Source organism: Coptis chinensis, chromosome 1 (assembly GCF_015680905.1).
Source record: "Coptis chinensis isolate HL-2020 chromosome 1, ASM1568090v1, whole genome shotgun sequence".
In the NCBI taxonomy this organism is placed as follows: domain Eukaryota; kingdom Viridiplantae; phylum Streptophyta; class Magnoliopsida; order Ranunculales; family Ranunculaceae; genus Coptis; species Coptis chinensis.
In genome coordinates, this window is record NC_141456.1 from 17625639 (window position 1) to 17647306 (window position 21668).

The window sequence follows — 21668 nt, forward strand, 5'->3', positions numbered from 1 at the left end:
TTCCCGGTGAGTCTGAAGGGAGGAGCGTCGGATTGGTATTACAGGTTACCCGTGGGGAGCATAACCAATTTCCAGGAGTTGGAGTTGGAGCAAGCATTCATAGATCACTTCATACACTAGAAGAAGCGGGTGGTAGATATCGCGGCACTATTCAATGTGAGACAACGATCCTCGGAGTCAGTTAGAGAGTTTTTATGTCGATTCAAGGCAGAGACATTGAAAGTTGAAAACCTGGATGAACGGATCGCGGTGATAGCATTTGAGAGAGGGTTGCGCTCGGGAACAGGGGTACATCAATCTGTGGCGAAGAATGAGATCGCGACTTTGCATGAACTTTATCCGAGGGTGGAGAAATACATAAGGTACGAAGATACAATGCAGAAGGATTCCAGAAAGTCGGGAAAAATAGTATTGTCATTGGAAAAGGGGAGTGAGTCTAGGAGAACGGAATCCGCCGGGAAGGAAAGAGTGGGATACCGCGGAGATCGCACATGGGAGGGTGTCCGAAGAGAGTATCGGGAGAGAAAACCATACAGAGAGATAGAGCAGACACCCCTGAACAAACCTTTGAGCGAGATCTTACCCTTAATCAAGAATCTACCGGGGTACGAGGGACTGCGGAGCACATCAATAGAGATACCTGAGAAACCGTTTTGCGATTATCATCAGATGTGGAATCACGAGACTAATGACTGCTACGCATTGAAATGGTTGGTTCAGAGGATGGTGGAAAGAGGGGGTGATGAGAGAGTTTGTAAGAAGAGAGCAGAACGAGGGACACATGCTGCCTCCGGGAAGGATATTGGGAACTATCAATGTGATAAACAACGGTGAAGTCCTAAGTCACAATGCTCATAGAGACAAGATAAGGCGGACGGCGAGCATCCAACAAATCAGTGAGAGGATGGATAGACCGCGACAGAATTCAGGGGCGACACCAGAGAAGGACAGGATAGTGTTCAGCAGCGCAGATCTACGAGCAGTGGACTCGCCGCATGAAGACGCCCTGGTGATTACAGTAGCTATGGGGAACTACATGGTAAAGAGAGTGCTCATCGATTGTGGAAGTGTGGTGGACCTTCTATTCAGAGGGGCGTTGGAAGAGATGGGAGTAGATCCTAAGCAGCTGCGGCCTTCACAGACCAATCTATATGGATTCAATGGAAGTATGACTGAACCCATGGGAGAACTTTTGTTGCCAGTAACAACGGGTCCGGTGACCGTTTTCACGCGATTCATGGTGATAGATTCGATTTCGCAGTACAATGCAATCTTAGGGAGACGATGGATCCATGAGATAAAGGTGGTACCATCCACATACTATCAAGTGATACGGTTTCCAACACCTGTCGGCGTATATGAGGTTTATGGTGACCAAGTGACGGCCAAGAATAGTCGCAGGGGCACCGTGAAGCGATTGATCCGCGGACCGGAGGGAGAAGCTTTGACCCCAGAAAAAGGTGAGCATAGTAATTACAGTGCGCCTCGGTGGAGGGGGAGTTGGAGGCATCAGAGGGACCGAAAACGATTGATGAAATCGAGATGGTAAATATTGGGGAAGGAAAAGAGGAGAAGTTCACAGCGGTAGGATCCAGTTTGCCAAAAGAATGGAAAGATAAGTTGATACAATTTTTATATGAGAATAAAAATGTTTTCGCTTGGACAATAGAGGATGTCACCGGTTAGATCCTGAGTTTGCGTGTCACCGGTTACACATGAAGGAAAATGCCAAACCCGTGAGACAGAAGTTGCGTTGCATCAGACCTAAATATGCGGAGGGAATTCGCGAGGAAGTGGCGAGGTTGAAAAGAGCTGGGATAATCCGAGAAGTGGAGTTCACTGACTGGTTGTCTAACATAGTGGTGGTACCGAAAAAGAATGACAAGGTCCGCATGTGCGTCGATTTCACGGATGTAAATCTGGAATGTCCGAAGGATAGTTACCTGATGCCGCGAGTAGACGAGCTGGTAGATAGGATGGCAGGATTCAAAGTATTTTCCTTTATGGATGCATCGATGGGATATAATCAGGTAGCGATGTATAAACCGAATAAGGAGAAGACGGCCTTTGTGGTGGAGGGGGGGTACCTATTACTATACGAGAATGCCGTTTGGGTTGAAGAATGCGGGAGCTACCTTCCAACGGCTAGGGGAGAGAATGTTCGAAGGCAAGATCCGAAAGGGAATGGAGATTTACATAGATGACATGGTAGAGAAGAGTATGTCGGAAAAAGAACATATAGAAGGGTTGAGAGAGACGTTTGGGATATTGAGAAGATACAATTTGAAGTTGAACCCGGAAAAGTGCACATTCGGGGTGACAACGGGAAAATTCCTAGGATATATCGTTACCCAGCGGGGAATTGAAGCTAATCTCGAGCAGATAAGATCTTTGGTAGAGATGCCGTCACCGTGGAATGTTAAGGAAGTACAACGTCTAGCCGGAAGGGTCGCAACTTTGAATAGATTCATCTCCAAGTCATCCGAGAAGTGTCATCCGTTGTATAGATTGTTAAGGAATACAACTGATTTTGTATGGACCACGGAGTGCGAGGAGGCATTCCAAGAGTTGAAAGTATATCTGGGCAAAGCGCCTCTGTTGTCGTATCCAGAGCAGGGGGAAAAGTTGTATCTATATCTGGGGGCCACAGAGTATGCTGTTAGTTCCGTATTAGTCCGCTTAGTGGACAAGGTGGAGAAGCCAGTATATTTTCAGAGCAAGACTTTGTTGGATGCAGAAACCCGATACAGTAGGATTGAGAGGTATGCCTTGGCATTAATTTTCTCCACCTTGAAGCTGAGACCTTACTTTGAGGCACACGTAGTGGTGGTGGTGACGAATCTGCCACTAAAGCAGGCTTTGAGGACAGAAAAGTCCGGCCGAATGTTGAAATGGGCAGTGATGTTGAGTTCATATGAGATACAGTATCAGGTAAGGACCACCGAAAAGGCACAGGCGGTAGCGGAATTTCTGGCAGAGTTTCCCGTGGAGGATCCTACTTAGGGAGAAGAGATGGTCATGGAACTAGAGAGAGAGGTAGAGCCAGACTTTTTAGACCCATGGGATAAGAGAAATGGATGGAGAGTGTTTGCCGATGGGTCAGCGACGAGCACATGCAGCGGCATAGGGGTTGTGCTGGTTATGCCCGATAATGACAGAATAGAGCAAACTATGAAATTGGGGTTCGTGGCATCTAGTAACGAGGCGGAATATGAAGCAGTAATAGCAGGATTGAGAATGGCCGAGGACTTGGGTGTGAGGGAGCTGACAGTGTACTCCGATTCAAATTTAGTCGTGTGCCAAGTGAATGGAGGATTTGCCGCGCGATGTCCCCGAATGGCAAAATATTTGGAGGTGTTGCGTAAACGGTCTTCCTATTTCACGAGATTCTTTCATTTGGGCCGAGGTGAAAATAGGCATGCCAACGCCTTGGCTTATGTTGCCGCAGCAATCCCAGGTTCAGAAGAAAGGACGATTCAGGTGAGAAGGTTGGCAAAACCAAGCACGGAGGGCACGACGGATATATGCTAGGTCGCAGAGGAACAGGGGAGTTGGATGGATCCTATTATCCACTTTTTGGCGGGAAACGAGCTGTCCGACACAAAGGAGAAGAGAAGGTGGCAACAGACGTCCCAAAGATATGTTCTACTCGCGGGGGAATTGTACTGGAAAAACTTTAACGGGCCGCTGCTAAAATGTTTGAGTCCGCGGCTAGCAAACCGAGGTGCCGGGTCGAATTACACGGCGGGATTGGCGGGAGCCATTCTGCAGCAGAAGAACTACAGCTCACCGATTTCGACACAAAGGGTATTTCTGGCCCCACATGAAGAGGGATGCAGTGGAGTTTGCCAAAAGATGCGACAAGTGTCAGAGGTTCGCGCAATTAATATTCGCCCCAGCAGAACCTTTGCACAACGTTTTCACTCCCTGGCCTTTTGCTATGTGGGCAATGGATATAGTGGGGCCGTTGCCCATGGCTAGCGGGAAGTGAAGATTCATGCTCGCAGCCACCGACTATTTCACAAAATGGATTGAGGCCATACCTTTGCAACAGGTGAAGGAGACACAAGTGATAAAGTTCTTATGAGAGAACGTCATCTGCCGGTTTGGATTACCATATGCCATCATAGTGGACAACGGGACTCAGTTCACCGAAGCAAAAGTGGCTGCCTTCTTGCAAGCGTACGGGGTGAAACAGAGTTTCTCGGCCCCTTAGAACCAGGAGGGTAACAGACAAGCGGAGTCATCCAACAAGACTCTTATGAACAATTTGAAGAAGAAGTTGGAAGACAAAAAGGGAGCTTGGGCAGAGGAGCTGAATCATGCACTCTGGGCCTATCGGACTACACCTCGGTCCTCCACTCAGGCCCATACTCCATGGCTTACGGTGTGGAGGCCGTGATACCTTTAGAGATGGTTGCACCAACAACGCGGACAAAGGCAGTGGAGAAGGGTTCAAATTGGAGAATATTAGCAGCGGATATGAATCTGGCGGAAGAGAAAAGGGATACAGCCTGCATAAAGTTGGAAGAGTACCACAGAAGGTTACAGAGACAATATAACAAGAGGGTCAAGCCGCGACACTTTCAGATAGGCGAGCAGGTCCTACGCCGAGTGACCTCTAGCACCAAGAGAGAGAATGAAGGGAAATTAGGGCCGAACTGGGAAGGGCCATATACTGTGGTAGATGTAAGAGGAGCGGGAACCTACAAATTGCGGACCAAGGAAGGCAAGTTGGTAGAGAAACCATGGAATGTTAGAATGCTCAAAAAATTTCACACTTGAATGTAACGAAAAATCAGAGAAAAGATATGTAGCTGTGTGCAAATATATAATACAACGACGCTTTTGAAATGAAATTGTTCACTGAGATGAGTTCAGAGTCATGTAGGAGGCAAAGCAAGGGGCCCCAAATGGCTTCCCGTGTCTATAACACCGTGAAGTGATACAAAGCACACATGGGGCATTGAGCCCAAGAGTATAGAGAGAGATAGAGTGGGGGAGGAGCCCATACCGACATCTGAAGTCTCGAATAGAGAGTGGGGCAAGATGGGGACGAGCCCGCTACCGACATACTCACATTATTGAGCAGAGGACAAGGGGGGTTGTCCTCATCCGCAGAGTGGGATGAGCCCTTCGTGGACGAGAGAGTTGAACTACACGTGGGGCATTGAAACCAGGAGCAGCAAAAGCCAGCGGAGGGGATGAGCCCTTCGCCGATACAAGCCCGGAGAGGAGCCGGTGGTGAGTGGAGACGTCCCAAGTGAATTAGTTGGTCATGGAATAGAGGTATGAATGCACGTGGATCGTGGAGACAAACCTCTTCTGGCTAAGTAGCTAAGCAGAAGGAGGTCGGCCTGGGAGGAATACTAACTATCTATGTCAATACCCCAAGATCGCAGGAGGGACATATATAGACAATGGAAGATGGGGGATGTATGTACAGTACAGATAAATCAAACATCGGAATCCATAGCTAAAGAGACAACCCACATGAAAAGAAAAACAAGCATTCTTTGAAACAAAACGAATATCAAGTGTTTACAAAACAAAAGGAAAGGTAAACTTGGTAAGAGTTCAATAGTTCAGATATGGCATGGTGCATAGAAAGAAGCTAAAACTATTCATTTGGGGGGTTGTCCTGAGTCCGGATGTCAGAGTTTGTGTCCATGGCCGGGGGTTCGGAGTCATTAGTAACGGCTGCTAGAATGGACGGGTCCTCTTGGCTGGGGGGATCGGGGATGACATCAGTGGGTTGTCCGCCTTCCAGTGTAACATAAGTTCTGTCAAACTCTATGGTGTGGAGCCTTTCGGGGAGGAGTCTCCCTTCTCGAGTGAGTCGTAAGTGCTCTTCTTGAAGTTTACGTACTACTCGCTTGTTGGCTAATAGTTTAAAGTGTTCGCGCAAAGCTGCCATGTCGGCCTGGTGCTGTTGCTGCAAGGCCGTGGAGTCAGCCTGATGTGTTTGCTTAAGGGCATCCATGGATTCTTGGTGTTGGCGAGCAAAAGCGTCCAAGTCGCGCTGGTGTTGTTGAAGAAGTTCTTCCCTCTGTCGTTCTAGGCGTTCATCGGCTTTGTCCATGTCACGCTGGTGGGTCAACTCTGCGAATCCAAGCTTATCTTGGGCCCGGGTCTTCGCAAGGTTGGCGGCCTCCAGATCGGATTGAAGCCCTGCACAGGCGCTTCTTAAGCCTTTAGGCCCACAGAGTTCTTTCTCAAGGGATACTACTTTGTTCTTGGCGTCGAGGAGTCCGCGAACCATATAAGAAATGTCCAAGCTTACCTAGAATCATAAGGCGAGAGATTAAAAAAAAAAAAATACGTATTTTTTCCCAATTGGTATACAATGACATGCGATGTTGATCGAACGAACCCCGATCAGAGTACATGATGTCTTTCGGAAGATGAGCATTGTAAAAAAGTGAGGAGGCGACGTCCGCATTATCCAGGGCAAAGTCGGCGGTGGTCAGCCTGCGGTCGCGTACCTTGAACACGGGACGGAATTCTTCCACAAGGGGCAAATCTAAAGCAGGAGCCTTAGGTGGACAAGGTTCTTTGCCAGGATGGCAAGTGTGCGAGGAAGGGACTGCGGATTGGAGGGGTTGGGAAGGAATGGGCTCATGATCTTCAGAGACAGAGTTCTGCTGGGTAACTTGGTCGGATTCAGTAGAGGAAGAAGTCCGTGGTCTCTTGGTGGGCGGAGCTTGGGCAGATACATTGGTCTCAGGGACAGGGATCTCCATGACATCATCATCCCCGTCGGAGTCGCTGTCAAACAACTTCTATTTGCGGATATCCATATTTTCAGTGGGGAAAGGGGAGAGGTGTATTGATCATCCCAAGTGGATATGGAGCGGAAGGAGGGAATGTCTTCAGGATCATTGTAAGGGCGGGGTTCACAAGATTTGCGTGAGGAATGTCGGGAATGATGACGGTGCGGGCCTGGGTTTTGAGATCTTTTTCTGGGAGGGGGTGAGGCTCGCGGTTTCCTTTCTTTGGGAGGAGGGGGACGATAAAATGGAGCAGAGAAGCCGTGGAAAGTTTGTAGAGCAGGGACTTGCAATAGGGGAGTAGAGGTGGTAGGGTTGATACCTAAGAATTCGGCTTGACCAGCACCAAGATCGCGAAGTTTCTGGAAGATAGGATAGGAGATGCCAGAGTAAATTTGAGATTTAGAATCCTGGCGCCAACCTACAAAATGGGGAAATGCGTCGGTTAGTGGATAACGGTACGGATGTACGAAGAGATAAGAATAGTAAAGATACTCACCACAGGCTATGAAGGCGAGATGGTTAAGTGTCAGTTCTGGAGGCATGTCCGCGGAAAGAAACTGCCCCGATACGTATAAAGGGTAGTGGTGCCACACCTTGTCGGAGGTAGTGACGCGGAGTAGGAGGGGGGACTTCTGAGGGCGCACATAGAAGGACTTGTACCCCACATCGACGTCCTTGGTGCTCTTCTTGAGAAAGTAATGGGAAATGATATCGCGACTGGTGATCTGAGGGTCACCAGCTTTGTTGTACGAGTTCGCGGCAAACATTATCCGCTAGAAGTTCCCAATGCCTTGACATGGGGGGATATTAAAGTGATTACATACTTTGACGTCCAGGCGGGTGAGGGGAAGCCGTAGACCGACAACTATTTGACCCACAGTGATCACGAGACACCCCGGTCTGTGGGGAACCAGGTGGGGGTAATGGGTGGTTGATGGCACATGCTCTAGACCAATACAGGCATGGATGCCATAAGCAACCCTAATTGAGTCTAAATCAGGGCGGCGGCATCGGGACGGTGGAGGTAAAGGGGGACCTTGACGTCCTAAAGTGGATGGTACCGCCACAGACGATGTAGGGAGTGGAGACGATTCCCCAAAGGACGGAGATGAGCCCAATTCATCGGATTCACTGGTCGACATCAGAAAGGAAGAGGAACAGACGCAAGATATGAACCAACCCAAACAACCAGTTCAAACAAAAAGAGAAGAAGGCCAGAAAACGTCATCGGGGAACAAAGCAAAGATGATAGATGATAGGAAAGTGGGGAAGAGGGTGCCGAAGTGGGGTAGAATCGCCAGGAAGAGTCCGGGTCGGAAAGCAAGAATAAAGGCAGAGCAAGAAAGGTAGAAGAAAGAAAGAGAAAAAGGAGGCAAGAAAGAGTTTAAGAAGGGGTAAAAGGAAATGAGAAAGAGGGAGAAGGGGTGGCAATTTAAAAGGACACGAGGGGTAAACACGAGGGCGGCTGGAACATGCGTGATGATGATAGTTTACCTCGCACACAAATCGATGAAAAAGAGATAAGGGCGAGGAACAGAAAGGACAAACGGTGAAGGTTCTCGACCCCGGATCCTTTAACAGGACCGTGGAGTCGAGAAGGGGCATTTGTAGTAGCATGATGTGGAAAAGATGACGGGGTCAGCGGTGCAGGGGATAAGGTGCAGAATAGTGAAGAGAGAAGGAGAGCACGGGATTGTAACCGCGGAACCCTAGACCGCAGGTGTCCCAGGTACGGAGGGGAGTCGGACCGTAAGATACATGGACAGATGGAAGATCCAGAAAAGAGGGGGTCGATATAAAAGGAACAGTGTGAGTGCGAGAGAGGAGGAGGAAAAAAAGGGGAAAAAGAAGGGGTGAGTTGTGTCGTGCTCATACACTAGTCATTCATTACATAACCTAATTAACCAACCAAAAGCTAGCCTCCATAAAGACCCACCAAAAGACAAAATATTTTTGTTGATTTTTGTTGCAAAAACACCTACCACCGCTTCCCCAAAAAAACACCTACCACCGCTTCCCTCAGAAAACAGAGAAGAAAAACAAAAAATAATTTAGAACCAAATCACTGAAAACAGGTAGCATGTAGGGTACCCTAGCATGTATGTACAAAAAATGATTTAGAACCAAAATCACTGACAAAATCACTTCTTCCACTTTTTCCTTGTCGATAGCTTAAACTCTGCTCCAAACTCTGCTGGACACATTAGAGCTTGTACAACCATCTTTGGTTGTGCTTGACTCCCCCCGCAGGTTCTGCTTGTTTTAAACTGCATTCTCCAATACCCTTCTTATTTTTACCAACTTTTGGTTTAGAGATGGTAAAATACTCATCCACATACCCCTCCAACTCCCCCTAACTCCTCCAACTCCTCCAAACACTCCCTCTCCCAATCTTGAAGAACTTCTACAGGCAGTCCAACAACCACCCTTTGCTTTTCTTAATTGTCCAACAACTCCATGATATAAGCCTGTACTTCTTCATATGAGACATCATGACCATGCTCATCTACATATGCTCTGGCAGCCAAAACTACATCTCTAAGATAATTGTTATATCCAAATCTAACTACACTCATGAGATGAGGTGGATATTCATAACCCTTATCCTTATTCTTCCCCTTTTCCTTATTTTTTCCCTTACCTTTCCCCATTTGATATGAGATGTGTGAGAGAGATATTCTAAGTGTGATGTGTGTGTGTTGTTTTTATAGGAAAAAGGTATGGGAACTACCTTTTATGGAAACTAACACCTTCATTCATGACATTTAAGACATTAAATAGTTGGTCAAAAGTAAAACAGTAACAGTTATGCATTAATAGCTAATAGCACAACTGAAAACACATGCAAAATATATATTGAATAATGAAGGGTTAATACCTTCAATGTGACTACTTACTACTGTGTTTCATTTAATGGAGGGGGTGGTGTTGCTTGGCTTGAGCTTGCTGGTGTGTCTTCTCCAAACCAATAAGCCATTCCCCTACCAGTACCCCTACCCCTTCTACCAGCTCTACCCCCTCTACCAGCCCTTGGTACATGTTCCACTTGCACATTTGTCTGAGAATTTACTTGCACATTTTCCTGAGAGTGCACATTTGTCTGAGAGTTCACTTGCACATTTTCCTGATGGGTTTCCTGATATTGCACATTTTCCTGATGGGTTTCCTGATAGTGCACATTTTCTTGAGAGTTCAATTGCACATTTTCTTTTGACATTCCCTTAGTTCCACCTTGTTCTCTCATTGGACATGTCCTCTTGTTATGGCCTGGTACATGACATAACTTGCAGACCCTCTTCTTGGATGGTCTCTCCTCATATGCATCCCTAATTCTTTGTTTTCTAGGCCTTCCTGATTTTCTCTCAAGTGGTGGAGGTAGTACCTCATCACCAATTTCAACCTATTAAATGACATTCATGACAATCACTATTAGCAAAGTACAATGAAGGAAAATGAATTTCAAACATAAATAAGTGCAACATTCACCTTGTCCCAGTCTTCCTCATTATCAAAAGGATATATAAAACCAACATAAGTGGCTTTAAATGATTGGACATTATATAATGGACTACAGTACCTAAATAGAAACAAAAAATGAAATAAACATGTAAATTTGTTGTCAATAAAGGTTAAAATGTAAGCATAGTAGACCATTTTTACTTACTGTGCCCAGCTAGAACCCTGTGTTCTCTTTTTCCTAATAACATATATTGCATGAACACATGGTATTCCAATCATTTGCCATACTACACATGTACATTCCAAACCTGTCATATCTACCACAACCTTTTTTTCAGTCTTGACATTAATGACACAGAATGAGTTGTGTTCAACTCCTTCAACAAATCCTTGTATTTTGTATTTGTTGTACTTGTTTTCTAGCTTATTTATGACTCCCATAACAGCTGGCACCAAATCACCATCAACTAGTTCCTGTGAAGTAATCCTCCTTTCATGGATCAACTTCATTACAGCAAGACTATATTGATCAACAAACTACACTAGGGGATTATCTCTAATTTTAAGTATCCAAGAATTAAATGATTCACTGAAATTATTGGTGATAGCATCACATTTTGTTGAGAGATCAAAATGTGACCTAGCCCAAGTGTGTTTTGCTTCCCCCTCTAACCACTCTTTAGCTTCCTCATCCACATCCAGTAACTATTCCATATATCTATCATGATGGAATTCTTTAAATGCTTCTGCTGCCCTCCAGCTCAAGTCCCTTAGTAACTCACCCTTAAAATTCACCTTAAAGTTTTTGTACATGTGTCTAAAGCAATACCTAAAAAAGAATAGAACCAAAAAAGAATTAAAATACATGTAAATAAGAAAGTGAATACATTATGCAAAGAATTACTTAAGAATTAAAATACATTAGCAACACAGTGTATTACCTGTGCTTAGCTTATGGAAACACAGCATCCACAGCTTCTATGAGACCTTTTTGTCTATCAAAGATAAAGGTAAGTGGCTCCTTGTGTATGATCAAGTAAGACCTCAGCTGACTCAAAATCTTCTTCCATGTATCTCCATTCTCACCCCTACAAATATAGATAGCAATTGGGAAGAGCCCATTTTATGCATTTAAGGCCATTGCACTTAGACAACATCCACCATATTTCCCTTTCAGAAATGAGCCATCTAACTCAATAATAGGTCTACAACCATTGACAAACCCATCCAATGATGCTTTGTAAGCAAACAAGAACCCAACAAATTCCCCTGTTTCACCATGTCTGTACCATTTGACCAGACTTCCCACATTCTTTATCTCTATCTGTTTTTTCAACTCAGATACTATAAGATAACTAGCCTCATAATTCCCATTTATTTTCTCAAACATCTTGACCTTAGCCTTCCAAGTAGTGTAATAAGATAACTCAACTCCAAATCTCCTCCAAACTTCCTTGTGAACATCTAAATGTTTCATGTTTGGGTGATCTCTAAGGAAATCCTCAAGAACTTGTGCAACCCAAGGAGCTTTGGCTTGTTTCACATGATTCTTTCCATTAGCCTCACAAGTATATGTCCCCACAAATTTCCTTAACTTCACAGTATGGTGATCCCTTGTGATACTACATGCTACCTTCCAGGTGCATGGTTTAACTATTTCTTTATCTGCATGGTCTTCACCAATACAATAAATTATGTATCTTTTTGTGTCATTTTGTTTTTGCTTGAAACTGAATATGTCTTGTATTGCCAAACTCTTCAAATAACTCCTACATTCAGGCATTGACTTCCATTGCATGCCTGGTTCTAGCTTCAGTTTGTTATCTTCTTTTATATCTTCATCCTCCACACTTGGGATTGGTTCACCCTGATACAAGTTACTTGTCCCCAACCCAAGACTATCAATCACATCATCTGCTCCTTCTTCAAGATTAGTTGCCTCATTCACCAAATTACATACAACTTCATCTTCTTCAACATCTTGAGGTGTGAAATCATCATCATCATCATATTTAGTTGACTAATTACTAACATACCCACATCTCATGTCCACACATGGACCACCAGTTTGAAGTTTCTCAAAGTATTTTCCATCCTCTTCATCTTCACTATCATCATTCTGTACTTCCCCATTGTTTTCTTCTTGGGCACTTGCTTCTTCTACTGCATCAACAAATGCCTCACCAGTTTCAAACAACTCAGCAAAGTCATTGACAACATCTTCTGCAGTTTGTTGTATCCCTTCATCAACTTGGATCCCCTCATATGCATCTTCATCTTCACATGGAGACAGCTGTATAACTGGAGAAGCTAGGTTTATTGGAGACAGTTGTGAGGAAAATCTAGGTGACCTTCTTACCTCAAAGTTAAGAATAAACTTGGGCTTTGTAGGTGTGCTTGGGATTTGTGTTGAGACCAACTTGGACTTAGAAACAATACTGGGCTTCTTATATGGTTTGGCATTGGGCTTACTATGGAGCTTAGGTTTAAGGACTTTAGTAGGTTGCATCATATCTAGAGTGACCATGGTGACAAACAAATGAAACTTTTGATCCTTTTCTGCCTTAATGGTATCCCACATTTTCAGCACTCCAACATCATTGTAAATGGTAGTCAAGAACCCTCTACAAATGCAATTAACACCATTTATGGGAACATCATCCCCCACAGATCTGTGAATATCTTCAATGAACCCCATATAACTCAATTCATCCCCATCTAACCTAAGATGAAACTAAGACCCACCATGATAATCTAGATATTTCATTCTACCAGGCACTATTTGCATCCAAAACCATCATAGTGTATCATAAACTCTCTCTGACCTCTTAAAGATGACGCCATATCACTGAAAATACATGTTTACAATAATTCCCATAATTCAATTAGGGTATTACATACATTTAATACATACACTAAACATACACACGAGAGGCATATAAACACATAGAACATGCACATAAACAAACAGAACATGCATACAAACACACAGAACATGTATATATAAGAATTAACAATGAAAAGACACTTCACAATATTCAATTTGCACTTTAGATTCTTAACTTGACAAAATCCCCAATTTTTTGCAATTAATTGTCCCAATTTAGGTTCAATTTGCACACTATAAACAAAATTGGACAAAAGGCCTATTTATTTTACATGTAATTGGGCCTAATTGGTGTTCAATTTGCATATTAGAACCCTAATTTGACCAAAGCCCTAATTGTTAACATGTAATTGGGGCAAATTGGTGTTTAGAACCCTAATTTGACAGAAGCCCCAATTTGTATGGTGTAATTTCGTTAAGTTTTTATGTTCAATTTGCATATTAAAACCCCAATTGGACAAAATCCCCAATTTTGAATAAGTAATTGGGGTTAATTACAGTTTAATTATAAATCGTGAACCCTAATTTAAAAAATCCCCAATTTCAATAAGCAATAATTATTTAGTAATTTCTAGGGTTTGGTCCCCACTTTAAAATTACCATTTGGTAATTTCTAGGGTTTGGTCCCCACATTCCTTATTATATTGTTAATCACCCATCGCTTTTCATGCAACCAACAAAGTACATACATACATACTTTTCTGCAAGCTAAATAATCCTTCTAATGAAGTAAAGCCTGAGCTAAGAAACAACAATCAAACCAACTGATCATGACCAAAAATTAGAGTACGTGATGATGGGGAGCATAAATTAGGGTATATGATGATGGGGAGTTGAAATTAGGGTATTCGATGATGGGGAGTATTCCTATCCTTTGTAATTTGATGATTAGAGAGATGAGGGAGAGATGAGAGATCTTGTTTTGTTTTCTCGTGATATAAGACAAATTGTAATGTTGTTGATCGAAATTGTACAAGAGATAATTTCGAAATTGTAATGGAATTTCGAATCGAAATAAAACAAATGAATATTTAGATTCATAGCCACGTGCAAGTCACGAGTCGCTTAGAGGGGTAAAATTGCCATTTTGAAGAATACATACGCGTAGGGCCGGCTCAACCCCATAGCAAAATAGGGTATTTGCTTAGGGCCCCTTGCCCTAAGGGGCCCCAATATAATTCAGCCCAATCTTTTCTTTTCAGCTACAATCGTTTTTCCGCCCTTATTTAAGGGTTAGATAACGATATTGGAATCTATGAAATAACGTTAGATAACCATTTGTTTCCCTCTCCTTCTCCAACGTTTCTCTCGCGTTTTCGACCAAAAAATTCCTCGCATCCATTGACATTTTGCGTTCTCGACCAAAAATTTCTGATCCATTGGCATTTGAACTTTGCCTAGGGCCCCTGATTGTCTTGAGCAGCCCCTGTACATACGGTGGAGTTAAAGTTGACTGATTCAACTAACAGAACTGGGGCCAAAAATGAATTTAGCAACTTAGAAGAGCCAAACGCTAATATCCATATATAAAATGGGGCCAAAAGTTAAATAACCCAAAAGAAAGGAGAGAAGATAAGAGAATGTTGTATTTCCAAACTGTTGGATCACACATCCAACAGTCACAGAACTCATCGGGGTAGACAACCTCTATTATTATTGCTAATATTATTCAGTGCCCTATTATTTTAGTATTTTGCCTAGGATATGGTTCGCCGTTTATTTTTTGCTTCTACGGGTGTAACTTTAAAATGTATTTGATTCGACAGTACAAGGGAATTTTCCCACTCTTTGGTTAAGTTTATAGGGAAGACTGGAAGAGCAAACAATAAGAGTCTTCTCCACCCTCCAGAACAATATATATCTTGATGGAAGACATTATATGCATGCTCTGGGCATTGAAAAACTTTGTATGTGGTGTCCTCGTTGATCAGATCTCTCATCCTAGCCGGATAGTGTCTGACTTAGGACACCACTCACCCAAATCACAGTTGGGCTTCATTAAGGTGTGGTGTTTTAACTGAAAAGTCATAAGTGCCAGTTGAGCCGTTGAGAGCCCACTATTTTAGTTGGAGCGTAGCTTATTTGCTATTTATTCAAAAAAAAAAAAAATCTTCTTCTTCCACACAGGCAAACCTAACAGTCTAACACTTAATTCGGTAATTCTTCATTTCGTAGCGAATTATCAAAATATCAAAAGATATATAATGTCGAAACCTCTTAAAGTGTCGTGGGATGTCGTAGAATTAGTTGTTCACCCATCAAAAGCGTAACTGCCAAAATGTCAGTAAACATATGAAATATAAAAGACAATATGCCAAACAAATCAAGGATTCTTAATTATTGATTCTAGACAGTTTTCCTAGTCAACAAATATAATTATGCCCCCTTAATCGGGTTTACATCATGCAGTGATTTAATATGTTTCAGTGCTTGCTCGCACATAAGCAAAGAATACAGATCTTATCATGTAAGAATCCCTCCTGTTCATGTCAATTCAATTAACTAATGAAACGATCATGATAATTTTTTTTTTTATATTTATTCTTAATTTCCATATCTTTGAAGATTTGGAATGAGTAGAAAGTGATTAAACTAAACACACGAACCACATTCTTAAACCACACCATACATAATCACAGGAAGATAGAGTATGGATGCAACAAGTCCATAACTAACAGATTACGTGGTTTCCAGAGTCATGGGTTCTAAATTAAAGTGCAAAGGTGCACCTAGCTACTTAGAAGTCAATACATTAGTACTCTAACTATAAGCTTTTAAAGATTTAATGTGATGGTGCACAAGGAGACAAATGAGAAGAAATAAAATCCGGCCACTTATTTTTTTTTATTGGTTTTTGTTTTTGGTTTATTTTTTAAGGTGGGCTCAAGGATTTCAATCCAACCAGTTGGGCAATGCACTTTATGCTGTTATGGGCCATCATCATCTCTCTTCCCTTACCATGATGGGCCAGACTCTTACTATTATGCTTTTTGAAAATCTTCTTCTTTTGTTTCTTCTTTTGGTTTCCGAGTTGTTAATAAGGAAAACCAAAAAGGCTAAAAGCTAGCCTAAAGCCTAACCCTTGGTAGTTCAAGTTTTTTCAGGGCAGCTTTATCTCAAAGGTGACATGAAATGAAAGGGATCCAAGTGTTAATCTCCAGTTGGTTTGTTTCTTCAGTGACAACTGGATTTCTTAGGAGGGATTGAAACAAATCTTCCGGAAAATTAAAGGTATAAAAGTTAGTTTCAACCAAAGATGTAGAGAATATAAATATAATAGATTGGGACTTATTGTAATGATGTGAGGGCACATGGGTAGGATATGAATTTTACCTTTAGGGTTTCTCTAATCTAATGTAGCCTATATAAAGCATGTTACAGTTAGGCTCTGTTTGGTAGCACGAATAGTAGACCCTATTCATGGGTTAGGGCACATTATCCATGTTTTTCTGTTTGGTCCATCTGTGGCAAAACTACAAAAAGGTGGATATTGGTATCCATGTGGGAACATGAGATTACGATCTACTTGTTTAGTTAGAAGACTCAAAGACAAAATAATAAAACAAATATCGACGAAAAAAGAAAAAAGAAACAAAAATTTGTTTTCGTTCACAAAAATTACTCTCCTCTTCTCCCAATCTCCCATGATGAGTATCAAGCTTCACTTCGATCTCCATCCCACTACCAAGTAAGCTCTCCTCCCCAACACCTCAACTTCATCTTTTTTTTCCAATCAAAGACAAAATAAAATCAAAATCAAAATGAAGATGCCTCCACCCCAAGTAGTCTGCTCTCCTCTTCAAGCACTTTTCTAATCTATTGGAATCAATCAAAATCATTTTGGGATAATGTAATATTGGGGCTTTTGTGTTTATGGGTTTGAAGAAGCTCTATAAATAAGTTTTATGATGTATTGAGAGAATATTTGAGAAGAGAATGGAGATGTTTACTTTTGTGAGATGATTGATTGTTGAAACATGGGCACAATTTTGAACCTGTATTAAGTTTCCCTCAAAATTTTGGTTTTAATTTTTATTTTATTTTATTGATAACAGAAGTGAGACCAAACAGCTTCCCCACTAATTTTGTGTTGTTTATACATCTAATGAATTAGTTTTCATAAGCGAGGTTATCTACTACATATTTTTCTTATGCCAAACAAAGCCATACTATTATTTATGAAGTTACTAGGGTATGCCCGTGCTTGCGGAGCTACCCTCGAGGACGCGCCTACTCCCCCACCACAACCATTTTTGTTTAAAATGAGCCCATGTGCCTATGCCCGTGAGGTCTCGGCGCGCCGGGTGAGTCGAGAGAGACTTTTTAATTCACCCTAGAAAAAAATTTTAACTCACCTTTCATGATTTTTTAGTGGCTATGGTTAGGAGTGTGCCTACCACGTCTCACCTTATGATGTGGAATTTGTCCCCCCACTCCTTTATGTTTTATTAGATAATAAAGATAGACTAGATATAACCTGCTACGACACCGTTGGTTATTAGGTACTTATTATATTGAAATGGAGGATCTTATTATGCTTTAAAGGAATGTAAATATTGTGATCCAATGTCCAAAAGAAAGTTTTGGAGGTGCATGACTCTCAATTTAGAATCATATTCAATCAATTAAGTATAGGAATCGGTCATAACTTGTACGAAAAAAAAATTCATTTATGTTGTCGTACATACCTAGCTAGGTACTTAGGTAGTCAAGACCAAAATGATATGGCTCCCTAGAAGATCGAAATAACACCAAAAGATCCTTAATAAGAATGGGGTAGTAGGAATTTATATAATATTTTTGGCGGACAACATTTACTACTAATGGTTAGTTAGGTTCAAATTGTGAATTTATTTGAAATATATACCCCTTATAAATCATAAATTAAAAAGATGGGGTTTTTTTTTTCTCCCACAGTGAGTATTTATAACCAATCATAAGATAAATCAAATCAGAAAACAAAATGGAATATAAAAGTAAGTTAGATTATGTGAAGAGATAAAAGCAACTCAAGGACATCCTAATTTTCCAATGGGTCGTATTGGTGATGATATTCACTATCACTTTCAGCATTATTTGTCTTCTCAGTTGTAAGATGCTCTTTCAGAAGATTATTTTCTTCAATGTGTTTATGATAATTTTCCCGAATAGCTTCATGTTCTTCAAGTAGTTTATCAAAAGCATATTCTATTCTTTGGTATGTACCACACACAATATTTTTTTCTTATCCTCGTAGTTGAAGTCGACTATTTCACATATGTAGTCTTATTGTAAAAAACTAATTGCTTTCTTTGCAGTATCTTGTTTCGACATCTTTTTGTCTTACGAACATTTTCCCAAAAATATTTTATTCTTTTTTATTATGGAGATATCAAGTTCTACCCATGCCTCATATAGATCGTTAGTTTGGGTGTATACATACGAACCGGTTCGCGTGTTAAAATGCTTTAGCATATGATGCAGTAAGGCTTTGAAAGAAATGGTGTAAACTGACAATGGTGATTCCATCATCTACAAGACACGTAGATTGTATTAAAAGAGATAAGAAGAGTTTGATTTTTTTATTGACACAACACTGGAAAAGCAAGTGAAGAATGACATAGGAGATAAAAGGAGTTAATATATATAGCATAAGATAATCGAGCATTGTATACTGCTCAATATAAGGGAGATTTATAACACCTAAAAATGCAACCTTGGTATCTAAGGGACCTAGCTTCCTAATATGTTGCGTGCATTATGCTGAAGCTCTAGAGAAATTTCTTGGTTTTTGGATTTTGGAGAAATTTTTTTTTTTTTTGGATGGTTTTTTTTGGATTTTTTTTTTTGGTTTTTTTTTTTTTTTTTTTTTTTTTTTTTTTTTTTTTTTTTTTTAAATTGGTCTAATTAGACTGAAGTATGGTATGTTTACAATCTCTATACAAAACCTGCCACGCCTAGATTGGCATTTGATGGCCCATCTACATTCATTGATTTTGATTATCCTATGTTCTGTTGGTTCCCATTTAATGCATGTCTGCGATGCCATGTCTATCTAGCATCCCAACTTCCTTAACATCATAGCATCAACTATGTTGTTACCATACAACCCTTCAAGAACCAGAAAGATGCACCATTCTTATTGTGTTATGGCCCTCGCACTACTCGAGTGCCTCTTTAGTGGCATTAAGTTACTCTTGAAGCCAAAAGATCTCCAGAAAACCCATTCCCATATCTTATGCGCATTCTTGCATTCTCATAGTAAATGATCAAGTGACTCATCATTCCTGCAACCATATTAATTAGCATTTAGACGTTATTCTAAATCCTCTATTTTCATGCCAAGATCAGTTGATGCACATGGTTTGGACAACTTCGTGCAACCAACCACCTTGGGATGATATCCATTACCACCCACCTTTGCATGTCAAGAGCATAGCCTTTCACGTTTTTGAAGGTGATATGATACTGGCTTGAATTGGTCAGCAAGTAATGAATGCAAGTACTTACTCTTTCACGTCTCAAACTAAAATGTAAAATACTATAAAAAAAAATTTAATAAGCAAGACTTAATAGGTTTCCAAATAATAAATGAAAACGTGAAACTACAAATGGAAATTTCCTTGATACACCCCACCTTGCATATCGAAACACAAAAAGCTCAAATGAAACTCAATAATTCGAATAGGAAACAACTCGACTACGTCCATTCCAGATTGCATACCAACATTGGGATTGCATTCTTATATGTGAAGTTGGGCACCCTATACCTTTTAAGTGTTAGTCCATAGTAGCTAGGGTTGTCAATCAAAACCAATTAGTCATACTGACTACAACTACAATCATATTAGATAAACAATAATAAATTGAAGCGACGGGTAGAAATGACTACCGTCCAAATTTATTCTAGCCATTTGTTTGGTAAGTTTTAGACTCTTATATTCACCAATTCTCATAAATAATTGGAGTACATAACAGTGAATCATTTCAATAATTCCACAAATTGCATCCATATGCATTATAAGTATCAACATTTTATTTCAAGAGGTTTCTTATTGCGAAATGCGAAGTACGATAACATAATAGTCATTGATTAATTAACATAGTAAAAAGATATAATAATAATAGTAAGAATATGAGTAAAAGGACATTAGAATATATGCTAAAAAAGTGTGATAAGATGAGAAGAACTAATGTACCTATATTTCCATATCCAAAATGAACATTGACAGAAGCCAAGCAGAGTACACATCCATTGAAATTGAAACCTAGAGAATGAAATTGGGAAATATTATTAGATTAGACACTCACTTCATTCCAGATAAATTCAAGTGTTTCAGAGAACAATAATTTGTAATAATACACGCATGACGTCATATATAACCAGTGAATGAAAATTTCCCTTGTTGATTTTTCTTTGATGAGGTAAAATATAATTACTTTTTAGATTCTCAAACTTGAAGTTGAACTTGAGTCTAGACTAACAAATAAATTAAATAAAGGAAATAATACACACATGACATCATAAATAACTTGTCAATGGAAATTGCCCTTGTTGATTTTTCTTTGATGATAGGTAAAATATAATTACTTGTTAGATTCTCAAACTTGAATTTGAACTTGAGTCCAGACTAACAAAAAAAGGAAATGAGAATAAATGTACCTCACGGCTTGATCTTATCATGCATCTTGGTTGAACTAAGTTGTCTTTGATTTACATGCCCTCTTTCATTTGCATTTATATTGGGTTCATTTTAGTGAAAAAAATTTAAGTAGTTGCAGTGTATTTATCAAAAACAAAGGAATAAATTGGTAACGATAAGGAAGTATGCTTAAAACCTTTGAGTGAAATAAATAACTGCTAAAAATCCCAATAGAAAATGGAAAGTTGTACTGAAACATAAATAAATTGGTTAAAGAAATGCAATAATAAGAAATCAGATTGCACTCAAAGTAGCAACCCTTTAAAAATCATTAGATGCGTTTGAGAACTTGACAAACAATTCTATAAACAATTAAAGCAACAAAAGTGTTGTGTTTAGAAAAATAGCTCCCACCAACTTAATAAAATGTGGCATTCTAATATAAATTTGGGAAACTACACTCAGAAATCTAATTAAAGACGTTTTCATGGAAGTGGTTCATCACTATTAACAAAAGCAAGAAAGAACCCAAGGAATGGATAATCAGATCAACTGTTGTCAGCAAGTGTTGTCAATTTGAAAACTATTAAGTTCTTGCAAAATAATATTTTTAAACTTGAAAAAAAAAAATGAATAAAGAGAGGAATAAAGCACAAAATAAGAAAATTATAGGAGAAATTGATGAAGGAATAAAGCACAAAATCTATTTCAAGGTATAGAGAACAAAGTTCATTTGTATAAAAAGGAACATGAAAGAAAATTGATTTTAGGTATGAGCTTGTACCAACGGAGTGAAAGAAATTCCAATACCTAAAACCGCCCAACTTTTTCTTCTTTGTTGAGAATTAAGGGGAGGGGGAGAGAGATCGAGAACGAATGGAGAACCAAAAAGTCTTCATTGTTTTTCAAAAAATAAGCTGAGAGAGA

General features: G+C 40.5%; 1 protein-coding gene and 1 long non-coding RNA gene across 3 annotated transcripts; one reads left to right on the plus strand and one right to left on the minus strand.

Moving 5' to 3' along the window:
• Window positions 1–904: 904 nt before the first annotated feature.
• On the plus strand, window positions 905–1549 carry LOC147522618 (uncharacterized). The gene has a single exon (XM_086568135.1). The coding sequence runs from the start codon at window positions 905–907 to the stop codon at window positions 1547–1549; it is 645 nt and encodes a 214-aa protein (XP_086424261.1).
• A 14964-nt stretch (window positions 1550–16513) lies between these two features.
• Window positions 16514–21024, minus strand: LOC147522619 (uncharacterized). 2 transcript variants are annotated; one of them, XR_015195477.1, is made up of 3 exons: window positions 20762–21024; window positions 20298–20366; window positions 16514–18630 (listed from the first exon to the last, which is right to left on the minus strand). It is a non-coding gene; the product is annotated as an uncharacterized LOC147522619 (long non-coding RNA). The 2 variants fall into 2 exon arrangements; XR_015195478.1 differs by lacking the exon at window positions 16514–18630 and adding an exon at window positions 18944–19385.
• Between the last annotated feature and the right edge of the window lie 644 nt (window positions 21025–21668).

What these genes read in the sequence shown, in the direction of transcription:
- LOC147522618 (XM_086568135.1), top strand. Translation starts at nt 905, where the DNA reads ATGGATAGACCGCGACAGAATTCAGGGGCGACACCAGAGAAGGACAGG.